Source organism: Setaria viridis, chromosome 4, assembly GCF_005286985.2.
Source record: "Setaria viridis chromosome 4, Setaria_viridis_v4.0, whole genome shotgun sequence".
Taxonomy (NCBI): Eukaryota; Viridiplantae; Streptophyta; class Magnoliopsida; order Poales; family Poaceae; genus Setaria; species Setaria viridis.
In genome coordinates, this window is record NC_048266.2 from 12491009 (window position 1) to 12516815 (window position 25807).

Consider the following 25807-nt stretch of genomic DNA (forward strand, 5'->3'; position numbering starts at 1 on the left):
TAAGACGGCTACTCTCGGCATTTTCACAGCTACCATATCTTCACTCCTGTGCCTGACTCCTTTGAGAACAATATAGGGTCGCAGTAGCTACATGGTTTCCACATGCACAAAGTTCTGTCTTGGCTTCTCGGAGCAACCTCCTGGAGCTTGATCCTTCAGAGCGCTGACCCAGAACAGACGGGCCTGTTTCCAGAGTTGGATGCCGGTCATGCCCCTGTGCTGCTATCACCTCAACGCTGCCGAAACATGCTTCAGCCTTCATGAGCGAGCCATGGAAGGCGCCATTGTTTTGCTTCTATAGGCCCTTTCTCGGTCGATCTCGCTGCCTTGTTGGAGATTTCAGTGGTTAGAGAGCTCACTTCGTTAGTGCATACATCCCACCAGGTCCACAGCGAGGTGATTGTTATCTGTAAAAGTAAGGCTCCTTCCATGAAGAATACGTAGTGCATCAGTAGCTGCTATGCTCAGGTCGATCAACTGGAGACCTAACTGTCAAGCTCTACCCTTCTTTAACTACCCTTTGAATGTTCATGTGCTGTACAAATTAAAGACTGCTATGAGCGAACCACCAAGCAAGTTGTTTGATCCATCCTTTCTTATGATGTGACACCCTTAGAACTTCCAATTACCTAGGGAGTTATTTCATTTATCAAATCAAAGCACCCTAGATGACGTATTATATTGCTAACCAGAGGCATAACCCTTCTTTCCCCTCATAAAGGCAGTAGTCAGTTACAGGACTGGAAACTAAACACTGACAATCATAGCCACGTATCACAACACTACAGCAGATCAAATCACATACTGATCTCTTTGAATCTGCATCATTTATGATCATTACAGCTTGACATCAACAAAACACAACCGCAACAATTACCACATCTTAGTCGCACGCACCCACTCCAGCTGTCCAGCAGTGATTGACAACAAAAGCACAACAAAAAGACCTTACTCCTTAAATTTGTTATCCAAACCTCAGCTTCCGCATGCTAGTACTTACCGGGACATCCTTGATCTTTGATCCAGTAGACTCGGGCTCCTTCAACTTGTGTGATTTGCGATCATCCTCTACAGAAACTGCAAAGAAAACCATGATTCAATACTTCATGTACTAGTTATAGTTTTCCACACAACATAGAATTGTCAAAAAAAATGATATTCATTATTTGAACTGCTTAGATAAGCCAAAAAGTGAACTACTGAGGTACTGACTCTCAATTAGCATCTCACTATCAACAAAGCCTGAAACACAATTCCAGATCTTCTTCACAACCACTCACTCAAAAAACACACGATGCATACTCATTTTCACATCAAAAAGGCAAGAACGATCTGCTCTATTTTTTAAGTCACAACTCATATTTTACTTTCATCCAAATCGGACCACTTTATCCATGCAGCAAGAAGAAACAAATTTAAATTTATCAAATTAGACACAGTTTGACCAATCGCTCATTGGCACATCAGCCAAATGTTAGCTACAATGTCCCTCAGAATTGTCCAAGAACAGTGATACATGTCAATAGTATCAACATCCCAGGTTGGAAACTGAATATAGGAATACTGGCCAAAGTAGGCAATAATTATAATGCATTCATCCCTCCAAAAGGCAACTAATAAAAAACTGCAGATAAGTAGTGACTCAGAATACTCAGTTGTTACTCTACTTGATGTGTCTTCTCATTTGGCTTACGGCTTACCCTGGCCTTGGTTGTGTTTTCTCTTCTCCATATTGCTTGGTTCTGTCAGGACCAGTCCCAGCTGGGAGTTTCTCTCCCCGATCTAGTGCTTTTAATTTGCCATGCTATCTTATCAGCGGCAGAGAAGCACAACTTTCAGCCATCGTCTGTAACAACTATGTAAGCCGGCTACTCTCGGCATTTTCACAGCTACCATATCTTCACTCCTGTGCCTGACTCCTTTGAGAACAATATAGGGTCGCAGTAGCTACATGGTTTCCACATGCACAAAGTTCTGTCTTGGCTTCTCGGAGCAACCTCCTGGAGCTTGATCCTTCAGAGCGCTGACCCAGAACAGACGGGCCTGTTTCCAGAGTTGGATGCCGGTCATGCCCCTGTGCTGCTATCACCTCAACGCTGCCGAAACATGCTTCAGCCTTCATGAGCGAGCCATGGAAGGCGCCATTGTTTTGCTTCTATAGGCCCTTTCTCGGTCGATCTCGCTGCCTTGTTGGAGATTTCAGTGGTTAGAGAGCTCACTTCGTTAGTGCATACATCCCACCAGGTCCACAGCGAGGTGATTGTTATCTGTAAAAGTAAGGCTCCTTCCATGAAGAATACGTAGTGCATCAGTAGCTGCTATGCTCAGGTCGATCAACTGGAGACCTAACTGTCAAGCTCTACCCTTCTTTAACTACCCTTTGAATGTTCATGTGCTGTACAAATTAAAGACTGCTATGAGCGAACCACCAAGCAAGTTGTTTGATCCATCCTTTCTTATGATGTGACACCCTTAGAACTTCCAATTACCTAGGGAGTTATTTCATTTATCAAATCAAAGCACCCTAGATGACGTATTATATTGCTAACCAGAGGCATAACCCTTCTTTCCCCTCATAAAGGCAGTAGTCAGTTACAGGACTGGAAACTAAACACTGACAATCATAGCCACGTATCACAACACTACAGCAGATCAAATCACATACTGATCTCTTTGAATCTGCATCATTTATGATCATTACAGCTTGACATCAACAAAACACAACCGCAACAATTACCACATCTTAGTCGCACGCACCCACTCCAGCTGTCCAGCAGTGATTGACAACAAAAGCACAACAAAAAGACCTTACTCCTTAAATTTGTTATCCAAACCTCAGCTTCCGCATGCTAGTACTTACCGGGACATCCTTGATCTTTGATCCAGTAGACTCGGGCTCCTTCAACTTGTGTGATTTGCGATCATCCTCTACAGAAACTGCAAAGAAAACCATGATTCAATACTTCATGTACTAGTTATAGTTTTCCACACAACATAGAATTGTCAAAAAAAATGATATTCATTATTTGAACTGCTTAGATAAGCCAAAAAGTGAACTACTGAGGTACTGACTCTCAATTAGCATCTCACTATCAACAAAGCCTGAAACACAATTCCAGATCTTCTTCACAACCACTCACTCAAAAAACACACGATGCATACTCATTTTCACATCAAAAAGGCAAGAACGATCTGCTCTATTTTTTAAGTCACAACTCATATTTTACTTTCATCCAAATCGGACCACTTTATCCATGCAGCAAGAAGAAACAAATTTAAATTTATCAAATTAGACACAGTTTGACCAATCGCTCATTGGCACATCAGCCAAATGTTAGCTACAATGTCCCTCAGAATTGTCCAAGAACAGTGATACATGTCAATAGTATCAACATCCCAGGTTGGAAACTGAATATAGGAATACTGGCCAAAGTAGGCAATAATTATAATGCATTCATCCCTCCAAAAGGCAACTAATAAAAAACTGCAGATAAGTAGTGACTCAGAATACTCAGTTGTTACTCTACTTGATGTGTCTTCTCATTTGGCTTACGGCTTACCCTGGCCTTGGTTGTGTTTTCTCTTCTCCATATTGCTTGGTTCTGTCAGGACCAGTCCCAGCTGGGAGTTTCTCTCCCCGATCTAGTGCTTTTAATTTGCCATGCTATCTTATCAGCGGCAGAGAAGCACAACTTTCAGCCATCGTCTGTAACAACTATGTAAGCCGGCTACTCTCGGCATTTTCACAGCTACCATATCTTCACTCCTGTGCCTGACTCCTTTGAGAACAATATAGGGTCGCAGTAGCTACATGGTTTCCACATGCACAAAGTTCTGTCTTGGCTTCTCGGAGCAACCTCCTGGAGCTTGATCCTTCAGAGCGCTGACCCAGAACAGACGGGCCTGTTTCCAGAGTTGGATGCCGGTCATGCCCCTGTGCTGCTATCACCTCAACGCTGCCGAAACATGCTTCAGCCTTCATGAGCGAGCCATGGAAGGCGCCATTGTTTTGCTTCTATAGGCCCTTTCTCGGTCGATCTCGCTGCCTTGTTGGAGATTTCAGTGGTTAGAGAGCTCACTTCGTTAGTGCATACATCCCACCAGGTCCACAGCGAGGTGATTGTTATCTGTAAAAGTAAGGCTCCTTCCATGAAGAATACGTAGTGCATCAGTAGCTGCTATGCTCAGGTCGATCAACTGGAGACCTAACTGTCAAGCTCTACCCTTCTTTAACTACCCTTTGAATGTTCATGTGCTGTACAAATTAAAGACTGCTATGAGCGAACCACCAAGCAAGTTGTTTGATCCATCCTTTCTTATGATGTGACACCCTTAGAACTTCCAATTACCTAGGGAGTTATTTCATTTATCAAATCAAAGCACCCTAGATGACGTATTATATTGCTAACCAGAGGCATAACCCTTCTTTCCCCTCATAAAGGCAGTAGTCAGTTACAGGACTGGAAACTAAACACTGACAATCATAGCCACGTATCACAACACTACAGCAGATCAAATCACATACTGATCTCTTTGAATCTGCATCATTTATGATCATTACAGCTTGACATCAACAAAACACAACCGCAACAATTACCACATCTTAGTCGCACGCACCCACTCCAGCTGTCCAGCAGTGATTGACAACAAAAGCACAACAAAAAGACCTTACTCCTTAAATTTGTTATCCAAACCTCAGCTTCCGCATGCTAGTACTTACCGGGACATCCTTGATCTTTGATCCAGTAGACTCGGGCTCCTTCAACTTGTGTGATTTGCGATCATCCTCTACAGAAACTGCAAAGAAAACCATGATTCAATACTTCATGTACTAGTTATAGTTTTCCACACAACATAGAATTGTCAAAAAAAATGATATTCATTATTTGAACTGCTTAGATAAGCCAAAAAGTGAACTACTGAGGTACTGACTCTCAATTAGCATCTCACTATCAACAAAGCCTGAAACACAATTCCAGATCTTCTTCACAACCACTCACTCAAAAAACACACGATGCATACTCATTTTCACATCAAAAAGGCAAGAACGATCTGCTCTATTTTTTAAGTCACAACTCATATTTTACTTTCATCCAAATCGGACCACTTTATCCATGCAGCAAGAAGAAACAAATTTAAATTTATCAAATTAGACACAGTTTGACCAATCGCTCATTGGCACATCAGCCAAATGTTAGCTACAATGTCCCTCAGAATTGTCCAAGAACAGTGATACATGTCAATAGTATCAACATCCCAGGTTGGAAACTGAATATAGGAATACTGGCCAAAGTAGGCAATAATTATAATGCATTCATCCCTCCAAAAGGCAACTAATAAAAAACTGCAGATAAGTAGTGACTCAGAATACTCAGTTGTTACTCTACTTGATGTGTCTTCTCATTTGGCTTACGGCTTACCCTGGCCTTGGTTGTGTTTTCTCTTCTCCATATTGCTTGGTTCTGTCAGGACCAGTCCCAGCTGGGAGTTTCTCTCCCCGATCTAGTGCTTTTAATTTGCCATGCTATCTTATCAGCGGCAGAGAAGCACAACTTTCAGCCATCGTCTGTAACAACTATGTAAGCCGGCTACTCTCGGCATTTTCACAGCTACCATATCTTCACTCCTGTGCCTGACTCCTTTGAGAACAATATAGGGTCGCAGTAGCTACATGGTTTCCACATGCACAAAGTTCTGTCTTGGCTTCTCGGAGCAACCTCCTGGAGCTTGATCCTTCAGAGCGCTGACCCAGAACAGACGGGCCTGTTTCCAGAGTTGGATGCCGGTCATGCCCCTGTGCTGCTATCACCTCAACGCTGCCGAAACATGCTTCAGCCTTCATGAGCGAGCCATGGAAGGCGCCATTGTTTTGCTTCTATAGGCCCTTTCTCGGTCGATCTCGCTGCCTTGTTGGAGATTTCAGTGGTTAGAGAGCTCACTTCGTTAGTGCATACATCCCACCAGGTCCACAGCGAGGTGATTGTTATCTGTAAAAGTAAGGCTCCTTCCATGAAGAATACGTAGTGCATCAGTAGCTGCTATGCTCAGGTCGATCAACTGGAGACCTAACTGTCAAGCTCTACCCTTCTTTAACTACCCTTTGAATGTTCATGTGCTGTACAAATTAAAGACTGCTATGAGCGAACCACCAAGCAAGTTGTTTGATCCATCCTTTCTTATGATGTGACACCCTTAGAACTTCCAATTACCTAGGGAGTTATTTCATTTATCAAATCAAAGCACCCTAGATGACGTATTATATTGCTAACCAGAGGCATAACCCTTCTTTCCCCTCATAAAGGCAGTAGTCAGTTACAGGACTGGAAACTAAACACTGACAATCATAGCCACGTATCACAACACTACAGCAGATCAAATCACATACTGATCTCTTTGAATCTGCATCATTTATGATCATTACAGCTTGACATCAACAAAACACAACCGCAACAATTACCACATCTTAGTCGCACGCACCCACTCCAGCTGTCCAGCAGTGATTGACAACAAAAGCACAACAAAAAGACCTTACTCCTTAAATTTGTTATCCAAACCTCAGCTTCCGCATGCTAGTACTTACCGGGACATCCTTGATCTTTGATCCAGTAGACTCGGGCTCCTTCAACTTGTGTGATTTGCGATCATCCTCTACAGAAACTGCAAAGAAAACCATGATTCAATACTTCATGTACTAGTTATAGTTTTCCACACAACATAGAATTGTCAAAAAAAATGATATTCATTATTTGAACTGCTTAGATAAGCCAAAAAGTGAACTACTGAGGTACTGACTCTCAATTAGCATCTCACTATCAACAAAGCCTGAAACACAATTCCAGATCTTCTTCACAACCACTCACTCAAAAAACACACGATGCATACTCATTTTCACATCAAAAAGGCAAGAACGATCTGCTCTATTTTTTAAGTCACAACTCATATTTTACTTTCATCCAAATCGGACCACTTTATCCATGCAGCAAGAAGAAACAAATTTAAATTTATCAAATTAGACACAGTTTGACCAATCGCTCATTGGCACATCAGCCAAATGTTAGCTACAATGTCCCTCAGAATTGTCCAAGAACAGTGATACATGTCAATAGTATCAACATCCCAGGTTGGAAACTGAATATAGGAATACTGGCCAAAGTAGGCAATAATTATAATGCATTCATCCCTCCAAAAGGCAACTAATAAAAAACTGCAGATAAGTAGTGACTCAGAATACTCAGTTGTTACTCTACTTGATGTGTCTTCTCATTTGGCTTACGGCTTACCCTGGCCTTGGTTGTGTTTTCTCTTCTCCATATTGCTTGGTTCTGTCAGGACCAGTCCCAGCTGGGAGTTTCTCTCCCCGATCTAGTGCTTTTAATTTGCCATGCTATCTTATCAGCGGCAGAGAAGCACAACTTTCAGCCATCGTCTGTAACAACTATGTAAGCCGGCTACTCTCGGCATTTTCACAGCTACCATATCTTCACTCCTGTGCCTGACTCCTTTGAGAACAATATAGGGTCGCAGTAGCTACATGGTTTCCACATGCACAAAGTTCTGTCTTGGCTTCTCGGAGCAACCTCCTGGAGCTTGATCCTTCAGAGCGCTGACCCAGAACAGACGGGCCTGTTTCCAGAGTTGGATGCCGGTCATGCCCCTGTGCTGCTATCACCTCAACGCTGCCGAAACATGCTTCAGCCTTCATGAGCGAGCCATGGAAGGCGCCATTGTTTTGCTTCTATAGGCCCTTTCTCGGTCGATCTCGCTGCCTTGTTGGAGATTTCAGTGGTTAGAGAGCTCACTTCGTTAGTGCATACATCCCACCAGGTCCACAGCGAGGTGATTGTTATCTGTAAAAGTAAGGCTCCTTCCATGAAGAATACGTAGTGCATCAGTAGCTGCTATGCTCAGGTCGATCAACTGGAGACCTAACTGTCAAGCTCTACCCTTCTTTAACTACCCTTTGAATGTTCATGTGCTGTACAAATTAAAGACTGCTATGAGCGAACCACCAAGCAAGTTGTTTGATCCATCCTTTCTTATGATGTGACACCCTTAGAACTTCCAATTACCTAGGGAGTTATTTCATTTATCAAATCAAAGCACCCTAGATGACGTATTATATTGCTAACCAGAGGCATAACCCTTCTTTCCCCTCATAAAGGCAGTAGTCAGTTACAGGACTGGAAACTAAACACTGACAATCATAGCCACGTATCACAACACTACAGCAGATCAAATCACATACTGATCTCTTTGAATCTGCATCATTTATGATCATTACAGCTTGACATCAACAAAACACAACCGCAACAATTACCACATCTTAGTCGCACGCACCCACTCCAGCTGTCCAGCAGTGATTGACAACAAAAGCACAACAAAAAGACCTTACTCCTTAAATTTGTTATCCAAACCTCAGCTTCCGCATGCTAGTACTTACCGGGACATCCTTGATCTTTGATCCAGTAGACTCGGGCTCCTTCAACTTGTGTGATTTGCGATCATCCTCTACAGAAACTGCAAAGAAAACCATGATTCAATACTTCATGTACTAGTTATAGTTTTCCACACAACATAGAATTGTCAAAAAAAATGATATTCATTATTTGAACTGCTTAGATAAGCCAAAAAGTGAACTACTGAGGTACTGACTCTCAATTAGCATCTCACTATCAACAAAGCCTGAAACACAATTCCAGATCTTCTTCACAACCACTCACTCAAAAAACACACGATGCATACTCATTTTCACATCAAAAAGGCAAGAACGATCTGCTCTATTTTTTAAGTCACAACTCATATTTTACTTTCATCCAAATCGGACCACTTTATCCATGCAGCAAGAAGAAACAAATTTAAATTTATCAAATTAGACACAGTTTGACCAATCGCTCATTGGCACATCAGCCAAATGTTAGCTACAATGTCCCTCAGAATTGTCCAAGAACAGTGATACATGTCAATAGTATCAACATCCCAGGTTGGAAACTGAATATAGGAATACTGGCCAAAGTAGGCAATAATTATAATGCATTCATCCCTCCAAAAGGCAACTAATAAAAAACTGCAGATAAGTAGTGACTCAGAATACTCAGTTGTTACTCTACTTGATGTGTCTTCTCATTTGGCTTACGGCTTACCCTGGCCTTGGTTGTGTTTTCTCTTCTCCATATTGCTTGGTTCTGTCAGGACCAGTCCCAGCTGGGAGTTTCTCTCCCCGATCTAGTGCTTTTAATTTGCCATGCTATCTTATCAGCGGCAGAGAAGCACAACTTTCAGCCATCGTCTGTAACAACTATGTAAGCCGGCTACTCTCGGCATTTTCACAGCTACCATATCTTCACTCCTGTGCCTGACTCCTTTGAGAACAATATAGGGTCGCAGTAGCTACATGGTTTCCACATGCACAAAGTTCTGTCTTGGCTTCTCGGAGCAACCTCCTGGAGCTTGATCCTTCAGAGCGCTGACCCAGAACAGACGGGCCTGTTTCCAGAGTTGGATGCCGGTCATGCCCCTGTGCTGCTATCACCTCAACGCTGCCGAAACATGCTTCAGCCTTCATGAGCGAGCCATGGAAGGCGCCATTGTTTTGCTTCTATAGGCCCTTTCTCGGTCGATCTCGCTGCCTTGTTGGAGATTTCAGTGGTTAGAGAGCTCACTTCGTTAGTGCATACATCCCACCAGGTCCACAGCGAGGTGATTGTTATCTGTAAAAGTAAGGCTCCTTCCATGAAGAATACGTAGTGCATCAGTAGCTGCTATGCTCAGGTCGATCAACTGGAGACCTAACTGTCAAGCTCTACCCTTCTTTAACTACCCTTTGAATGTTCATGTGCTGTACAAATTAAAGACTGCTATGAGCGAACCACCAAGCAAGTTGTTTGATCCATCCTTTCTTATGATGTGACACCCTTAGAACTTCCAATTACCTAGGGAGTTATTTCATTTATCAAATCAAAGCACCCTAGATGACGTATTATATTGCTAACCAGAGGCATAACCCTTCTTTCCCCTCATAAAGGCAGTAGTCAGTTACAGGACTGGAAACTAAACACTGACAATCATAGCCACGTATCACAACACTACAGCAGATCAAATCACATACTGATCTCTTTGAATCTGCATCATTTATGATCATTACAGCTTGACATCAACAAAACACAACCGCAACAATTACCACATCTTAGTCGCACGCACCCACTCCAGCTGTCCAGCAGTGATTGACAACAAAAGCACAACAAAAAGACCTTACTCCTTAAATTTGTTATCCAAACCTCAGCTTCCGCATGCTAGTACTTACCGGGACATCCTTGATCTTTGATCCAGTAGACTCGGGCTCCTTCAACTTGTGTGATTTGCGATCATCCTCTACAGAAACTGCAAAGAAAACCATGATTCAATACTTCATGTACTAGTTATAGTTTTCCACACAACATAGAATTGTCAAAAAAAATGATATTCATTATTTGAACTGCTTAGATAAGCCAAAAAGTGAACTACTGAGGTACTGACTCTCAATTAGCATCTCACTATCAACAAAGCCTGAAACACAATTCCAGATCTTCTTCACAACCACTCACTCAAAAAACACACGATGCATACTCATTTTCACATCAAAAAGGCAAGAACGATCTGCTCTATTTTTTAAGTCACAACTCATATTTTACTTTCATCCAAATTGGACCACTTTATCCATGCAGCAAGAAGAAACAAATTTAAATTTATCAAATTAGACACAGTTTGACCAATCGCTCATTGGCACATCAGCCAAATGTTAGCTACAATGTCCCTCAGAATTGTCCAAGAACAGTGATACATGTCAATAGTATCAACATCCCAGGTTGGAAACTGAATATAGGAATACTGGCCAAAGTAGGCAATAATTATAATGCATTCATCCCTCCAAAAGGCAACTAATAAAAAACTGCAGATAAGTAGTGACTCAGAATACTCAGTTGTTACTCTACTTGATGTCATATGCTGAAATCTCCCTTAGATAACCTATCAATTTCCACTTTACAAAGCAGCACTTTACAAAGTTACTAAGCTGCTTGATAAAATGTTCAAAGTTTCATAATGCTGAAAACAAATATCATCAAAATCTGTAGCAACTAGCATGGGAGCTTATCAAGCTATTGAAGTATGCAGTGTAGTTAAAACTTACACCAGGGGACAATCTTCCGAGAGCACTATGCTGGTGTTGTCATCGAACACCCCTTCAAAGCCGAGACTCGTTCTGTCCACCAAGTGGATGCAACTGAAGCCATGGCCCATGTCGTGGCTCGTCGTCCATAGCACCGAAATGTCCAGGTAGAATGGATTATATGGCACGAGCTTCAAAGGGTGGCCGTGGCCCATGGACTTACAGCCCTTGATGGCGTCGCCCATGACCTTGTTGATGAGCGCGAAAGCAGGGTAGGCATCCACGTCCTTGACCCTGTTCCCAGGCCTCTTGTCCTGGATCCAGTGCTGGTACTTGTCGTTGGGGTCGGTGGGCGCAAGGCAGACAGCGCCGTTGCGGACGGTGACGCTGAGGCGCTCTTCAACCTTGCAGTAGATGCGGCAGGAGGGCTCGGCTTCAAGCCCCGCGAGGGTTGTGTTCGTCTTGTCGTTCCAGTTGAGGATCTTCCACCTCTGGGTGTCGCGCTCGGCCCACTCCGTGAGCGTGATGGTGGTGTGGTCCCGCACGCCGCCGCCGTCCAGGTCGCTGGGCAAGGCGTCGAGGCCCAGGTCGATGTCGTGCATCATGCGTATGCAGCCGAAGTACCTGCCCAAGTGGCCGCTCTCCGTCCAAAGCACCGACTGGTCGAATCTGTCCGGGTTGAACTTCACCAGCCTCACCTGAAATTAAGGGCCCCCCAACCACATTATTCCAATCTACAATCTCCAACAACTCGATTCAAACAAATAATTTCAATTTACATTCTCTATGAACTCAAAGATCCAAGATTTACGTTCTCCATGGACTCAAAGATCCAAGATTTCGCGCAAACTGACGAATCAAACATAGTCAAAGGAAAGAGCAGATCGAGGGGGAAAATTACCGGACGGTACGGGCCGAGGGAGTGCTGGACGGTGAGGCCGGTCGCCTTGTTGACGAGGGAGAAGACCGGGTTGCCCTCCTCGTCCTTGACGCACAGGCTAAGGCGCGCGTCCTTGAACCAGTGCTGATGCTCGTCGGCGGGGTCGGCGGGGGTGAGGACAAGGGCGCCGTCGCGGATGGCGAGGCAGCGCCCCTCGTCGGCCTTGCAGAAGACCTTGAACGTGCTCTGCTGCTCTCCACCGTCGCCGCCCAGCTGGCTCCGACCACGGTTCCACCAGAAGTGGGACATCCTCACCGGTGGAGAGTTTTGGGAAGAATTCGCCTTTTAGATTGAATCGAAAGTGGAACCTTTGATCCGCCAAGAGATATTTTGGCCCGCAAGGCCCCAACCATGGAAGGTAATGAACTCGAGGAGTCGAGGTCGAGTCGTTGCTCTGGCGATCTGGCCCCACCCGAGAAGGGGGCATGCTTATATATCTAATGTTTTTTTTTACCGGGTAAAGAGATATGCTCAAGATTAGTTACTCAAAAAGTATTTACAATCTTGTGAGCAATTAAATGCTCAACACGGATCGGGCTGCACTATGACTCAACATTATTGTGAGCTGTGCTAATTTGTGGGCTACGAGTCTACGACATTCTACTGTCTCTTTACATGATTGAAGCTCATCGATGGGAGTCTTTCCGCCCCTTTCCTGGCTTCCCTGATGATAAAAGCCAATGGGAATCTCTACGCCTCTCGGTTAGATACAAATTTGATTTTAAAAACAGTAAAAATATTATCTAAGATACTTTTACGAAACTTGGCACACACGTAGTTTTTTTTATCACAAAGTTAAGGTTTGCCTTCTAGATAATTTATATAAAAATAACAAATTTTATGTGGACACGCAATAGAGGACTTGTCATCTAAGTACATTCTTACCTTGAATTTATTGTTTTTAAATAAATTAAATTGGAACGAATCTGAACCACAACTTTTACGATAAAAGACCATATGAAAACGTGAAATATGGACTTGCAAGTTCTAAATATTTTTTAACCTCAAAATGCGCGTTTGACAAATTATCAGTATTTTTTGTCATCGTATGTTTAAAAAAACAGGGAGCATGTATTGGTGCTCAAAATTGGCACCAAGCCGATCTAGCGAGCCCGACCGGTCAGACCGGTTGGTCGAAGCAATCTAATTTCTGTAACGGGTCTGGCAATACAAACCTATCGGTTTACCCCTAATTCAAGTAAAATTGAGAAGTCCTTGTAGATCACGACTTGTAAAAGGAGACCTCCCCCACCCTATCTTAACAAAAATTCTAAAGGGAGGATCGTTTCCGTGGTAGGTTGACTTTTGATCCGTCATATGTTGACACCCACGGTCCGAACTCATGGTTGAGTCCTACCTGCGTACGTTACGCAAGTGCCAAGCCCTTGGTCGCGTCCCACATGCACATGTGTCTCCTTGCCCATCACTTCAATATAGGCTGTTGTGCATGACGAGCCTCTCGCCGGATAGAAAAAAATTGTTTCGCATAAAAAAAAGGAAAAAGAGAACACCGCTACCGATACTAAACTTTAGGAGGGGTCACATCGGATGTTCGGATGCTAATTAGGAGGACTAAACATGAGCTAATTATAAAACTAACTGCAGAACCCCTATACTAATTCGCGAGACGAATCTATTAAGCCTAATTAATCCATCATTAGCAAATGGTTATTGTAGCACCACATTGTCAAATCATGGACTAATTAGGCTTAATAGATTCGTCTCGCAAATTAGACTCCATCTGTGTAATTAGTTTTATAATTAGATTATATTTAATACTTCTAACCAATATCTAAACATCCGATGTGACATGTCATAAACTTTATGACCTCACGTTCAAACAGGCCCCTAGGTCTACCATTGCTAATCCATGATTCTGCGCATTTTCCTATTTGTCAGCCCGCCTTTTCCGTTCATTCATGCACTAGGACCAAATATATACAGGTACATGAAGGAAAAAATATAAACAAAATCCTTTAATATAAAAGGAAAAATAATGGGTAAGGTTGCAGTAGAGGGTTTGAAAAAGGGTGCTTCATAACCAATTAGTTTTTCATACCATTTAAACCCAATCATATCACGGTAGATTGAGCAAGTGTGAGCGGATCATGTGATGGTACATTGAGCAAGGGTGAGCGGTTGCTTACAGGGTTGCCCTGGCCTACGGAGGCATCGATGACGTCGCCGGTGACTTTGTTGACGAGGACAAAAGCGGGATAGCCTTCCAGGTCCCTGATCCGGTTGCCGGGCCTCTTGTCCTGGATCCAGTGCTGGTACTCGTCGTTGGCGTCGGCGGGCGCGAGGCAGACGGCGCCGTCGCGCACGGTGAGGCTGAAGCCTTCGCCGGCCCTGCAATAGATGCGGGCATGTGGGCTCCGTGTAAAGCCCGCCGCAGGTCTTGTTGGCCTCGTCGCTCCAGGAGAGGATCTTCCAGCTCCGGGTGTCACCATCGGCCCCCTCCGTGAGCGTGATGGCCGTGCCGTCCCGTACGCCGCCACCGTCCTCGTTGCAGGGCAAGGCGGCGTCGAGAGTCAGGTCGACGTCGTGCATCATGCGGATGCGGCCGAATTCCCTGCCCAAGTGACCGCTCTCCGTCCACAGCACCGACTCGTCGAAGTCCTCCTCCGGGTTGAACTTCACCAGCTGCCCCCCCCCCCCCCCCCCCCCCCCCCCCCCCATCCCAAAACACATTATTCCAATCCGCACATCATCCCAATCTGCACAAGAACTCAGCGGGGGACAGCAGTCGAGGGGAAATTACCGGGTGGTAGGCGCCGAGGGAGTGCTGGACGGCGAAGCCGGTGGCCTTGTTGATGAGGGAGAAGACGGGCTTGCCCTCCTCATCCTTGATGCGCAGGCTGAAGCGGACGTCCTTGAACCAGTGCTGGTGCTCGTCGGCGGGGTCGGCAGCGGCGAGGACGAGGGCGCCGCCGCGGACGGCGAGGCAGAGCCCCTCGTCGGCCTTGCAGAAGGCCTTGAAGGTGCCCTCAGGGTTCAGCCAGGGGTGCCCGAGCCCGGAGTCGTCATCTTCTCTCGGGGGTTTCGGCGACGGGGAGGATGTTCTTGGAAGGAGGAAGCTGAAACGGTGGCGACGGCCAATTATTGCACGGTAAAAGTATTTGGTACTTGAGCGTTGTCCGTCGACGGCGTGAATGCTCTAGACCTACCGTGGCTCCGCCCGAAACAAAAACAAATTTGAATATTTTGTTTTCCAAAAAGAAATATGAAATTTGGACATTTTGTTTTCCAAAAAGAAATATAAATATTGTAGAAGAACAAAAACAATATATTCAGTGGCTCTTGGTCAAGACTAGAGCCAACGTTTAGAGGCCAAAACTACGAATTCTTTGCTAATTATAGCCGTGAGAAACTACTTAAACCTGCTGAGTCTATGATGGTTACGTTTTCCACTAGTTCTACATTTTGGACCCAACTTGATAATTTCATTGCTGATGTGAGAAATGATCCCTATTTTACAAATTGTGTGGACCTTGCTACTCTTACTGGCTCAAACTGAAAGACACACAATCTTTTGGTCAATCCGAGCCGGCAAAATGCATCTCAATAACTGGGTAGTTCCTCTTCATTTTGCAGTACCAATTATTTATAAGCCTAGGTCTGAGATTTCAATGCAAAACAGAGCACAAATGATTTGACATTCAATCCAATAATCCAATTGATGATCGAACTTAAACTAGAAAGGATGGGGATTAGAGAGGAGAAGCACCTCAGATCTCTTTGGAGAGTAGAGCCGTGATCTGTGGATGTTTGCAGGAGTCTGCCCCTGGAATAACAATAATTATTTTTATACTGATACATTTATTTTCTTGTCTGCCAACGTAATATCAAGTAAAACAAATAGACTTTTTTAGCTGTGATTTAATAGCCTATGGTATGCACCGGTAGAAAGAGAGATTATTCATCTGTACTAATAAAACACGCTGCCTAGTCTTTGTTAATTAAGAAGCACGTGAGCACTGATGTCGATCTAGTAAAAAGTTGCGCTCTAAGCTTGATACTACTAATTAGCTTGCGATGCTTTCCACAAGGACCAACGCGATGTCGGCTATCTAATAAATCTGGACAAGCAATGAATAGTAGTGTTAAAAAATATTCTTTACATCTACGATGTTGGATCAAGGTCAACTGATATTTTAAGCTAAGAATCTGGAGAATTCAGCATGAGATGAAGTACTAGGTAAATCTAGATTTGTCAGGACGACAAGGTTAGAGAAAGAGTGCACAAGTTATAGTTTAACAAATCAAGTAGTAGTACAATACGATTGCACTGCTCTTTGCCATACAAGCAAACAGATAGCTCCTTCTAAAACAATCAAATAAGATTCTTTGCAAATTCTTGGCTAAGAAATAGCCAGCTAAGTTACTGCAGTAATTGATCTATAGTTTACTAGTAGACCACCTACATTCCTGAATGGTCATCTTCAGAGCTCTAGAATGATGGGGGGAGTACATCCGCATCTTCTACAAAATTATGATAAATTTGGATTGTTAAGGTTAGGAGTTCTTTTATAAATGTTTATTAAGAAGAACAAAGGAAGCCTTAGTGAAATTTTGAATACCTACATCTTCCGCCAGCTAATTAAGAAGGAATATGTTTCATTATCCTAGTTACTACTAAATCTATTTCCTTTAATAAAAGGGTATGCATTACGAGATTCAAACCTCATAGTTTTTATTGTAAGTTTTGTTACATAAAAGTGGTGCAATTATGTTTATATTTGAAAGTGTTACCTTATATTTTTTATTTTCTCCTTGCAGTTGTTACATTACAAGAAAATTATATAGGCCTTGTTTGGGAGGGAGGGGCTAAACTTTAGCCCTGTCACATCGGATGTTCGAATGCTAATTAGGAGGACTAAACATGAGCTAATTACAAAACTAATAGCAGAACCCCTAGGCTAAATCGCGAGACGAATCTATTAAGCCTAATTAATCCATCATTAGCGAATAGTTACTGTAGCACCACATTGTCAAATCATGGACTAATTAGGCTTAATAGATTCGTCTCGCGATTTAGCCTAGGGGTTGTGCAATTAGTTTTGTAACTAGTCTATATTTAATACTCTTAATTAGTGTCAAACATCCAATGTGGCAGGTAGCCCTGTGTCTTGAACACCCTCCACAGTATAGTATAGTAAGAGTCACTTTGGTCCATGAAGTATCAAATCAGCCATCTCACTCCTTTAGGAAGGCCTATTTGAAACGTAGAATTTTCCAAAATACATGAATAGCAAAAACATATAATCGGAATACACATGCAATTGAAATCATATATGATTCTAAAACATAGGAAAGATTCAAAATATATGTTTGGATGAGGTATGGGAAAAATAAAGGAATCCTAAGACACAAAGGAAGGAAAACATCATGAGGTTGAACCTCATGCTAAATTCATATATAGGAATTAAATCCTCTATAATTCCTCTACTTTTCCTCCATTTCAAAGGGGGCCATAAATTTTGTTGTTAGGTAAAAATGGTCCCAAGTTGACATGGTACACCATGTCAATTCTAGGCATCCTTTCAATTCTTGGCATTATTTCACTAACCCATTGTTTCGCAAAACTACAAATGATGCTAGATGTGAACTATACAATTATAAGATGCTTATCATTGTTTTGGGTTGCTTGAGAAGGAACCGACAAAGATAGTGCCATTATAACAAGTCGTATCGTATTTTCATGAATTTTTGCGAAATAAGAGGTATCAAAATGTGCTTTGTAGGAAGAATTGAATAACATAGATGTTCTGTGCAAAAAATGCACCAAAGATGAATACTAAATCATTCTATGTTTCTCTTCGTACTAGAAACACGTTTGGTAATGGTTAAATTGGTTAATTAATAGCCTGTCGTTTTTTTCTATAGAATGCAAAATGCCTACCAAACTCCTTACCGTGCAATAATAGGCCACCGCCACCGCCCACCGCGCCCCTTCAGCTTCCTCCTTCCAAGAACGTCCTCCCCGAAACAACCCCCGACGCCCCGAGCCCCCGAGAGAAGATGTACGACTACGGGCTCGGGCACCCTTGGCTGAACCTTCAAGGTCTTCTGCAAGGCCGACGAGGGGCTCTGCCTCGCCGTCCGCGGCGGCGCCCTCGTCCTCGCCGCAGCCGACCCCGCCGACGAGCACCAGCACTGGTTCAAGGACGTCCGCTTCAGCCTGCGCATCACGGATGAGGAGGGCAAGCCCGTCTTCTCCCTCGTCAACAAGGCAACCGGCCTCGCCGTCCAGCGCTCCCTCGGCCCATTCCACCCGGTAATTACCCTCCCCCCTTGCTCTAGATCCTTCCCCTTTACTCCCTATGTTCGATTCGTCCGTCTCTGTGAATGGTTCTTGGATCTTTGAGTTTTGGAAGAATGCGGACGGAGATGATGTGTCTGGGGGTGTTTAATTTCAGGTGAGGCTGCTGAAATTCGACCCTGAGGACTTCGACGAGTCGGTGCTGTGGACGGAGAGCGGCCACTTGGGCATGGACTTCGGCCGAATCCTCATGATGCACGACGTCGACATGGCCCTCGACGCCGCCTTGCCCCGCGATGAGAACGGCTGCGGCGTGCGAAGCGGCACGGCCATGACGCTCACGGAGGGTGCCGAGGGCGACACCCGGAGCTGGAAAATCCTCTACTGGAGCGACGAGGCCAACAAGACCTGCGGCGGGCTTTACGCCGAGCTCACCTGCCGCGTCTACTGCAAGGCCGACGAAGGCTTCAGCCTCACCGTGCGCGACGGCGCCGTCTGCCTCGCGCCCACCGACGCCGACGACGAGTACCAGCACTGGATCCAGGACAAGAGGCCCGGGAACCGGATCAAGGACATGGAAGGCTACCCCGCTTTTGTCCTCGTCAACAGAGTCACCGGGGACGCCATCATGGGCTCCGACGGTGATGGCCACCCACCCAGTGGAGCTCGTGCCATACAATCCTTGCTACCTGGACGCTTCGGTGCTGTGGACGACGAGCCCCGACATGGGTCACGGCTTCCGGTGCATCCACTTGGTGGACAACACCTCCATCAATCTCGATGCCATCGAGGACAACAAGGACAGCGGCCAGGTGCACGAAGGCAACAGCCTCGGCCTATCGTATTGGCGCGAGGATGACTACCTGCAGTGGAAGATTGTCCCCTGGTGTAAGTCTCCTTTAACAGCATAGGAAGTTCTACAGCTTTTGTTACATTATCTGTACCTACCATCTATAGCAAAGAAAATTTCTTATTAGTACAAGAAAGTCTTAATGTGGTGGATGATAGAAACTGATTGCTTGTCAGTACGAGATTTCAGTATATGACTTTAAATGCAGTGACCATTTAGGATGATATATTCTGAGTAACCCTTATCTGCAGTTCAGTTATTTTCCATTTTTAAGGGACCAATGTGTTACAATTGTTGCCTTATTGTTGCTGTATTCTTTGATGTCTATAGTTAAATTTCCAAAATGGGCTCGTTAAACATCTCTCATGTTTTTGGAACAATGGTGAGGGCCATTTCAGCTACCATTTGTCTAATTGGTCCATAATTTGCCAAAAAAGGGACCTGTGTTAGGTGTGGGGTAGTTTGAGAGATTGAAATTTTGTGCCTTTTTATTGCATGGATAAGCAAATGTAGTTTGGATGGACATGAAATCTGAAAAGAACTGAATGATTTTAGAGTTATAATGGTTCAGAATAATGAATATCAATTCTTCAGCAATTTTGTGGAGTGCGCAGGTGTAAGCTGAGCAGCCACACAGGGCCCCACATTTACCAAATGTATTTTTGTACTGATTGCTAATTAGCTAGAGTAAGCACCCTGGTCAAAGTCAGTAACTAACCTTTATCTATCCATGGTTCCACTTTCCTGGAAATCTGCCGCTAGCAGTGTTCCCCAAGCACGATCCTTGCTGTTAGCCTCTGTACCCTCTTTGCAATATAACCCGATCAAAAGATCCCTTGGTGACCACTATTCAGTTAATGGACCCATTTTGATTGGTGGCAATTTATTTTTTTTCTTTGTGAGGTCACTTAGATACCTTTCTCTTGATCCCATGGTGCATCAATCAATCAATTAGGCTCGAGCTTGTATCATTGCATTGCTCAGTCTAACCATGTTTGTGCTGAATTGGGGTCTAATCATACAGTGGTGATGAACATCGTCTGGACATATTTGAATTAACTACAGTTTAGTTCTTAATTTTCTAGTATGTTAAAAATGCTTTTATTTTTTTGTCTTTGTGCATTGTGGTTTGTTTTCTAACTAGGTTTATTGCTTCACAATTGAAGATTTCACTTTGAAGTATTGCTAGATAAGTTATGCCTTTCAAGTGAAGATTAGATAGTAGTACTAGTTTAGCTTGATTTTGAAGTATTGGTAGTAGAATTATATTTAATTTTGAAGAGTCGAGGGTCTACTCATAATTTAGCACATGATCTTCGTAATAATCTCTAAGACAGCCCTGGTGCAGTGTGTGGAGAACTGGAAACAATGTTTAACTCTAAAACATGCCTTTGTTTGCAGGTCCTATGGAAAATGATTGTGAATCACACAATAATTTGGAGGTGCTTGTGCCTAGAGGGTCTGAGGTTGAGGATGGCCCAGACATGCAGGAGCCGCTGATGGCACAGAGTTGCTGCCACAGGACATGCTGAAGCTGAGGTTTGGATAGCAAAAGTCTAAGGGGATGAAACTTGATTGGAGTTGGAGTTTTTGGGGTGCTTTTCTTGCTAATCTGAACTGCTGTTTTGTAGATTAAGTGTAGGCGTGACTAGGATTTGATAGCTGTTGTATGCTGAAGCTGCATCAGTCATAACCTTGACCTAGAGGTGGGTAGATCAGTTCCTTGTTTGTTATAGTGTTGTTAAATCTCGTGTGTGACCTCTGGTTATGATGTCTGCGGAGTGTGTACTGTTTCCAGCAGTTCTCTGAGAGCTAATTTGATAACCATTCCTCTTGTGGATTGAATAGTTCTCTCCAATGCACAAGGGGAATGGGTGCATCCAAACAAGGCCGGGTGCTGCTCTCATGAGCAAGCTCTATCTGCTTGAACCATCTCCAGTAATCGGTGTTACCTTCTCTTTAGGCGTTATCATGTTAACAATTGCGATAGTATCTTTGAAAATTCATGAAAAAGTTGAATAAAATATGGAAGAAAAGAGAATGTAATAACCTGTATGCATGTAAAGTTTTAGCATGAACAAAATCTTGTGCTAGGGGAAACAAAAAGTCTAAGGCCCCCTTTAGAACAAAGGAAAAGTGAAGGGATTTAGAGGATTTGGATCCTGTAGAAAATTTTCCTATAAGACCCTTTGAAACAAAGGATATATTCCTACCAATTGTATGAAATTCATATGTGATGGTTTACTACATTGCAGTTTTGGGGAAATTCTACCAAGAGTTTAGGCTTCACGGAAATTTTCCTTTTGTGTCACTGTCTCATCCAATTTTTGTGTTTGTTTTCTGACACCATCCAAATGGTGATTAAAAGTGCATGAAAAATCTGAATAAATACAGAACAAAAGCAAATGCAATCATCTATGCACATCTAGATTTAAACTTGAGCAAAATCTTGTGTAAAGAGATAAAAAAGAGAAATGGACATGTGAATAGACGTGGATACAACTGCTCCTATTTGCATGTTGATTTCCACCTTTTGTTTCTCCTTTTCAACCTCTAATTTTACATGCATATTAATGGTTGCAGCTTTATCCATCAATATGTTTGTTAAAAATTTCTACACTTATGTGTCCTGGCCGGCCTCGATGTTTTCCTACTTCAACAGTCGGCAAGTGGGTTTTATTCGAAAATGAGACACATTTCTCTATGTGTATATACATTACCTAAATGAGCTAAACTGAGTTGCATTCCTGTATGAGCTATAGTGTCTTATGGTTGGCAAATTTTGGTGGGGCTGGTGGTGTATGTTGGGCAATATGATACCTATTGCCTTTGGTTGCGATTTTGGTGATTGAGTGACAAAAAAGTCCATGGTACTAATATGTTTGCCAAGTGTAGCCTTATAGGTTTTATAGGTCCCAAGTATGCATTCTAAATCATAGGTCCCAAGTTTGCATTCTAAATCATGGCAGGATCCAAATCAAGTGATCTAAGCCATAGCAAAAGCCAAAAGGACTTACAATTATTCTATGATACACAAGTCATGGTATTCAAGTCATGCTATCCAAATCATAGTATTCAAATAATAGTCAAACTCCAAAGAAATTTGAATTAGACAACTTTTAGCTGAAAAAGAGCATCGAATTATCCTAAAGTACGGTTTTTGTGATCATCAGAGCTTTGAACTTGGTGAAATGCTGAAAACATGGCGGCACCGGAATATTCGATGACTATTGGAGGTTAGCGCCAGGCTAATTCAGAGTAGGTGTAAATTAAAGTGAAGCCAACCCTAGCTCACCGGAAGATCCGATGGTTTTTCGAAAGAAAGCATCGAAGCAAGCATCAGATGAGTGCGCAGAGAAGAGACATACATCTGGAAGGTTTTTGGAAGAAACTCTTGCCTGTACAAACATACTGCAAGTATTTAACAAAAGTGAGATACTGGGCAATTCTTAATTTTTTCTGCTTTCAGTAAATTTCTGTCCATTTCTTTTGTAAAACACCTCTGTTAACATCTTTGTATTTCCTATTTCTGTATGAGTTCTGAGACCCCATGGATTGTTAGGTGCAAGTTGTAGAACAAGATATTCCATAGTCACTGTCTGAATGAAATGTGAATTTTGACCAGAAGCGCTTAGTCTAATATACAATTTTACGTTTTCATTTCTGCATTTTACATTCAAATTTGATAGAATGCAACTTCTTTAATGCTACCTTAGTTGATGCCTTGAACCATGGATACTAGTTCCTACTGACATACAAATCAAATGTTCGTTCTTTTCACAGGTGATGTGCTTTCTGGAACCACTTCTGCTGGTGCACTATGGTGTGTTATAAGGGTAGTTTGGCATGCACTGGTGGAATGGGCCGTTTCTTGTTCTCCCCATTACGACCCTTTGAGCACCACTATGGTAGCATGCTTGAAGCGGGTAAGCAGTTGAACTAACAAAGAAGTTATTACAGGATCTAATCTGAAAGATTTGGGGATATTTGGTTCACTACTATATATCTGAGAATATGTGTTTCTTTTATTTTTCTCTTGCAGATTCACTGAGCTATACTTCCACAATATCTGTTGCTTTGGCAGTTGTATTCGAGATATTTGTCAAGTTGATAGGTGGACAAATTCCAATGCCCAAGTTGTTTCCTGCAGTTCCTGATTTGGCATCTGTTTGGGAACTTTTTACAGCAGTCCCAATTCTTGTCACCGCTTATGTTTGCCATTACAATGGTATGAACATAAGAAAAAGATGGGCCGGGTACATTTTATAATTGCTTTCCTGGAAATTTTATGTATTTCCATGAGCGTGAAAGTGTCAGAAGGATGAACCTTTTCTAGTTCTGACTGCACAAAGAAATTATTACGAAGTGTAAGGAAAAGATGGACCCAAGTCTTTTTTATAATTGCATCACTGGAAATTTAAGTATTTCCAAGGGTGTGAAAGTGTCAGAAGTACAAACTAGTTCTAACTTTTTTTTTCGCAGGACTGCGTATTATTATATTAAGAAGAAAAATAAGTGGGTTTAGAAATCCCATACATCCCCCTACCCTCCCCCCAACGCACACACTCCCTATTACATCTAACGGGAAAATCTCTTTAACATGTCAAAGGCTTGAGCCAAGACCACTGAGAGAACTCACGCATTGGCTGGCTCTAGAGCAAGGAGATTGGATATTTCCCGAGCTCCGGCCAAACTCCAAAGGCAAAATTCATCTCTCACCAGAACCATGACTCCGTTTAGATTTGGTAGGATCCCATCAAACACACAATGGTTACGGTGATTGCATATGGACCAAGCCCCTAAAATGATGATAGAGTTGAGATCTTTTTTAGCTTGATCCGCAATTCCATTATTTGTGCTTGTCCTCCATTCATCAAAGCAGTTGTTGTCAGGCTGGGGAGAGAGATGTTGCAGGCCGACCATCTGTAGGATGCTGTACCACACTTGCCGAGAAAAGACACGATATTATCAGATGGTCTTCCTCAGCTTGATCACAGAGCTGGCAACGTTCAGGGTGGGGCAGACCTCTTTTAGCAAGACGGTCTGTCGCCTAGCACCTGTTGTGTGCCACTTACCACATAAAGAACTTGCATTTGCTTGACGCCCAGCTTTTCCATATTCTCTCTCATGGCCCGAATTGAACAGCCCCAGTAAAAAAACTCTCATATGCAGATTTAGCAGAGTACACTCCTGAACTAGAGAATCATCTGAAATTTTGCAGAACTAAGTCTGATAGAAGGTCCCACAGGTGCAGATATTCAGTCAGCACCGGCACTGTGATGGCACCTCTTATGTCCTGCACCCATCTTAATTCAGTGAGAGCTTCAAACACTGTCCTCTTCCTTGCTCTGTTAGAGATCAACCCAAATAGATTAGGCACTAGTTGAGCTAGACTCTAGCCATGTAACCACCTATCAGTCCAGAAAAAAGTGTTCTTCCTATTACCGACCTCTAAAACAGTAGCCACTGAAAAGAAAGCCTTTACCGAGGGGTGAACTTGGATTTGGAAAGCCGCCCATAGTCTATCAGGTTCAGTTTTCTGCAACCACACAGCCAACGCATCTGGGGAGCCCAGCCCAACTGTTGCAGATGAGAAATGCCAAGGCCTCCAAGCTCGGGTTTCCGAGTAACTTAGGCTAGGCCACCAGGCAATGACCTCCCTTTGCATCTCTTCTACCTCTCTAGAGAAAACTTCTTCTAATTTTATCAATAGCTTTAGAGGTCTTTTACGATATACAATACTACCAAGCGGTAGTATAGAACGTAAGCTATTTTTGATATGGGTAAAATTGTAATTAGCATGACATATCTCATTCGGGAATTTTTTTCGGCACCCATTTTCCCGATCTCACAGCGCACCCCGCCCGCCACCACCCGCACGGCGCGCCGCCAGTCCCGCCGCGCACGCCCGCCCGTCGCGCCCGCACGCCGCCCCATCCGACGCACCACCACCGCCCGTGTTCCTCGGCGCCAACGCGGCGGCGCCATCCAACCGCCACGTGTTCCCCATCGGCACCCTGGCAAGGTAAGCCTGCCGTCGCCTGGCACGCGCCGGGGCGCGACCCTGTGCCGCCGATTCGATTGTGACCAATGGGGTTTCGTTCTTGGATCGGTGGCTGCGCAGCGGGTGGAGGTGGTTGTTCCTGTTCAGGTTCAAGATCTGGTGGATGGTCCCGGCCACCGGCGCCAGCGCCGCGGCCGTGCCTGCGGAGACGTAGATGCTGCTCATAGAGTCCAGGGATGAGGAGGGTTCCGCCGCCGCGGAGGGGGGGTGTGGTGTATGCACTGATGCTGCCGGTTCTTGACGGCGATTTCAGGGTCAGACTTCAGGGGAGCCCCGAGAACGAGCTCCAGTTCTGCTTGGAGAGCGGTGAGCCTTGTCTGCTGCGACCTACTGAATTTCAATTTTCAAGTACTTGATCGAATAGATTGTGCGAAGTTTGTCATTTTGGCAAGAGTTTCTGAGAGGGAAAATGGTGTACTGTTCACTCTTGGTAGGTGATCCTAAGGTCCAGACGATGGAAGCAGCTGATGCGGTATTCATCAACTCAGGGGTTAATCCATTCAAGCTAATGAAGGAATCCATCAAGTAATGTCATGCTCTTACTTTTA

At 43.7% G+C, this 25807-nt stretch overlaps 1 protein-coding gene and 3 pseudogenes across 1 annotated transcript; 2 read left to right on the forward strand and 2 right to left on the reverse strand.

Annotated features, from left to right (window-relative positions):
* Positions 1–10986: 10986 nt before the first annotated feature.
* Positions 10987–12332, reverse strand: LOC117851852 (ricin B-like lectin R40C1). Its single transcript, XM_034733755.2, has 2 exons — positions 12045–12332; positions 10987–11841 (listed from the first exon to the last, which is right to left on the reverse strand). The coding sequence occupies exons 1-2, from the start codon at positions 12330–12332 to the stop codon at positions 11161–11163; spliced, it is 969 nt and encodes a 322-aa protein (XP_034589646.2). The 3' UTR covers positions 10987–11160.
* Positions 12333–14102: 1770 nt separating this feature from the next.
* Positions 14103–17278, reverse strand: LOC117853439 (ricin B-like lectin R40C1; annotated as a pseudogene).
* An 860-nt stretch (positions 17279–18138) lies between these two features.
* LOC117853440 (ricin B-like lectin R40C1) lies at positions 18139–23378 on the forward strand (annotated as a pseudogene).
* Positions 22960–25807, forward strand: part of LOC140222570 (amino acid transporter AVT6A-like) — a 28497-nt pseudogene continuing 25649 nt past the window's right edge.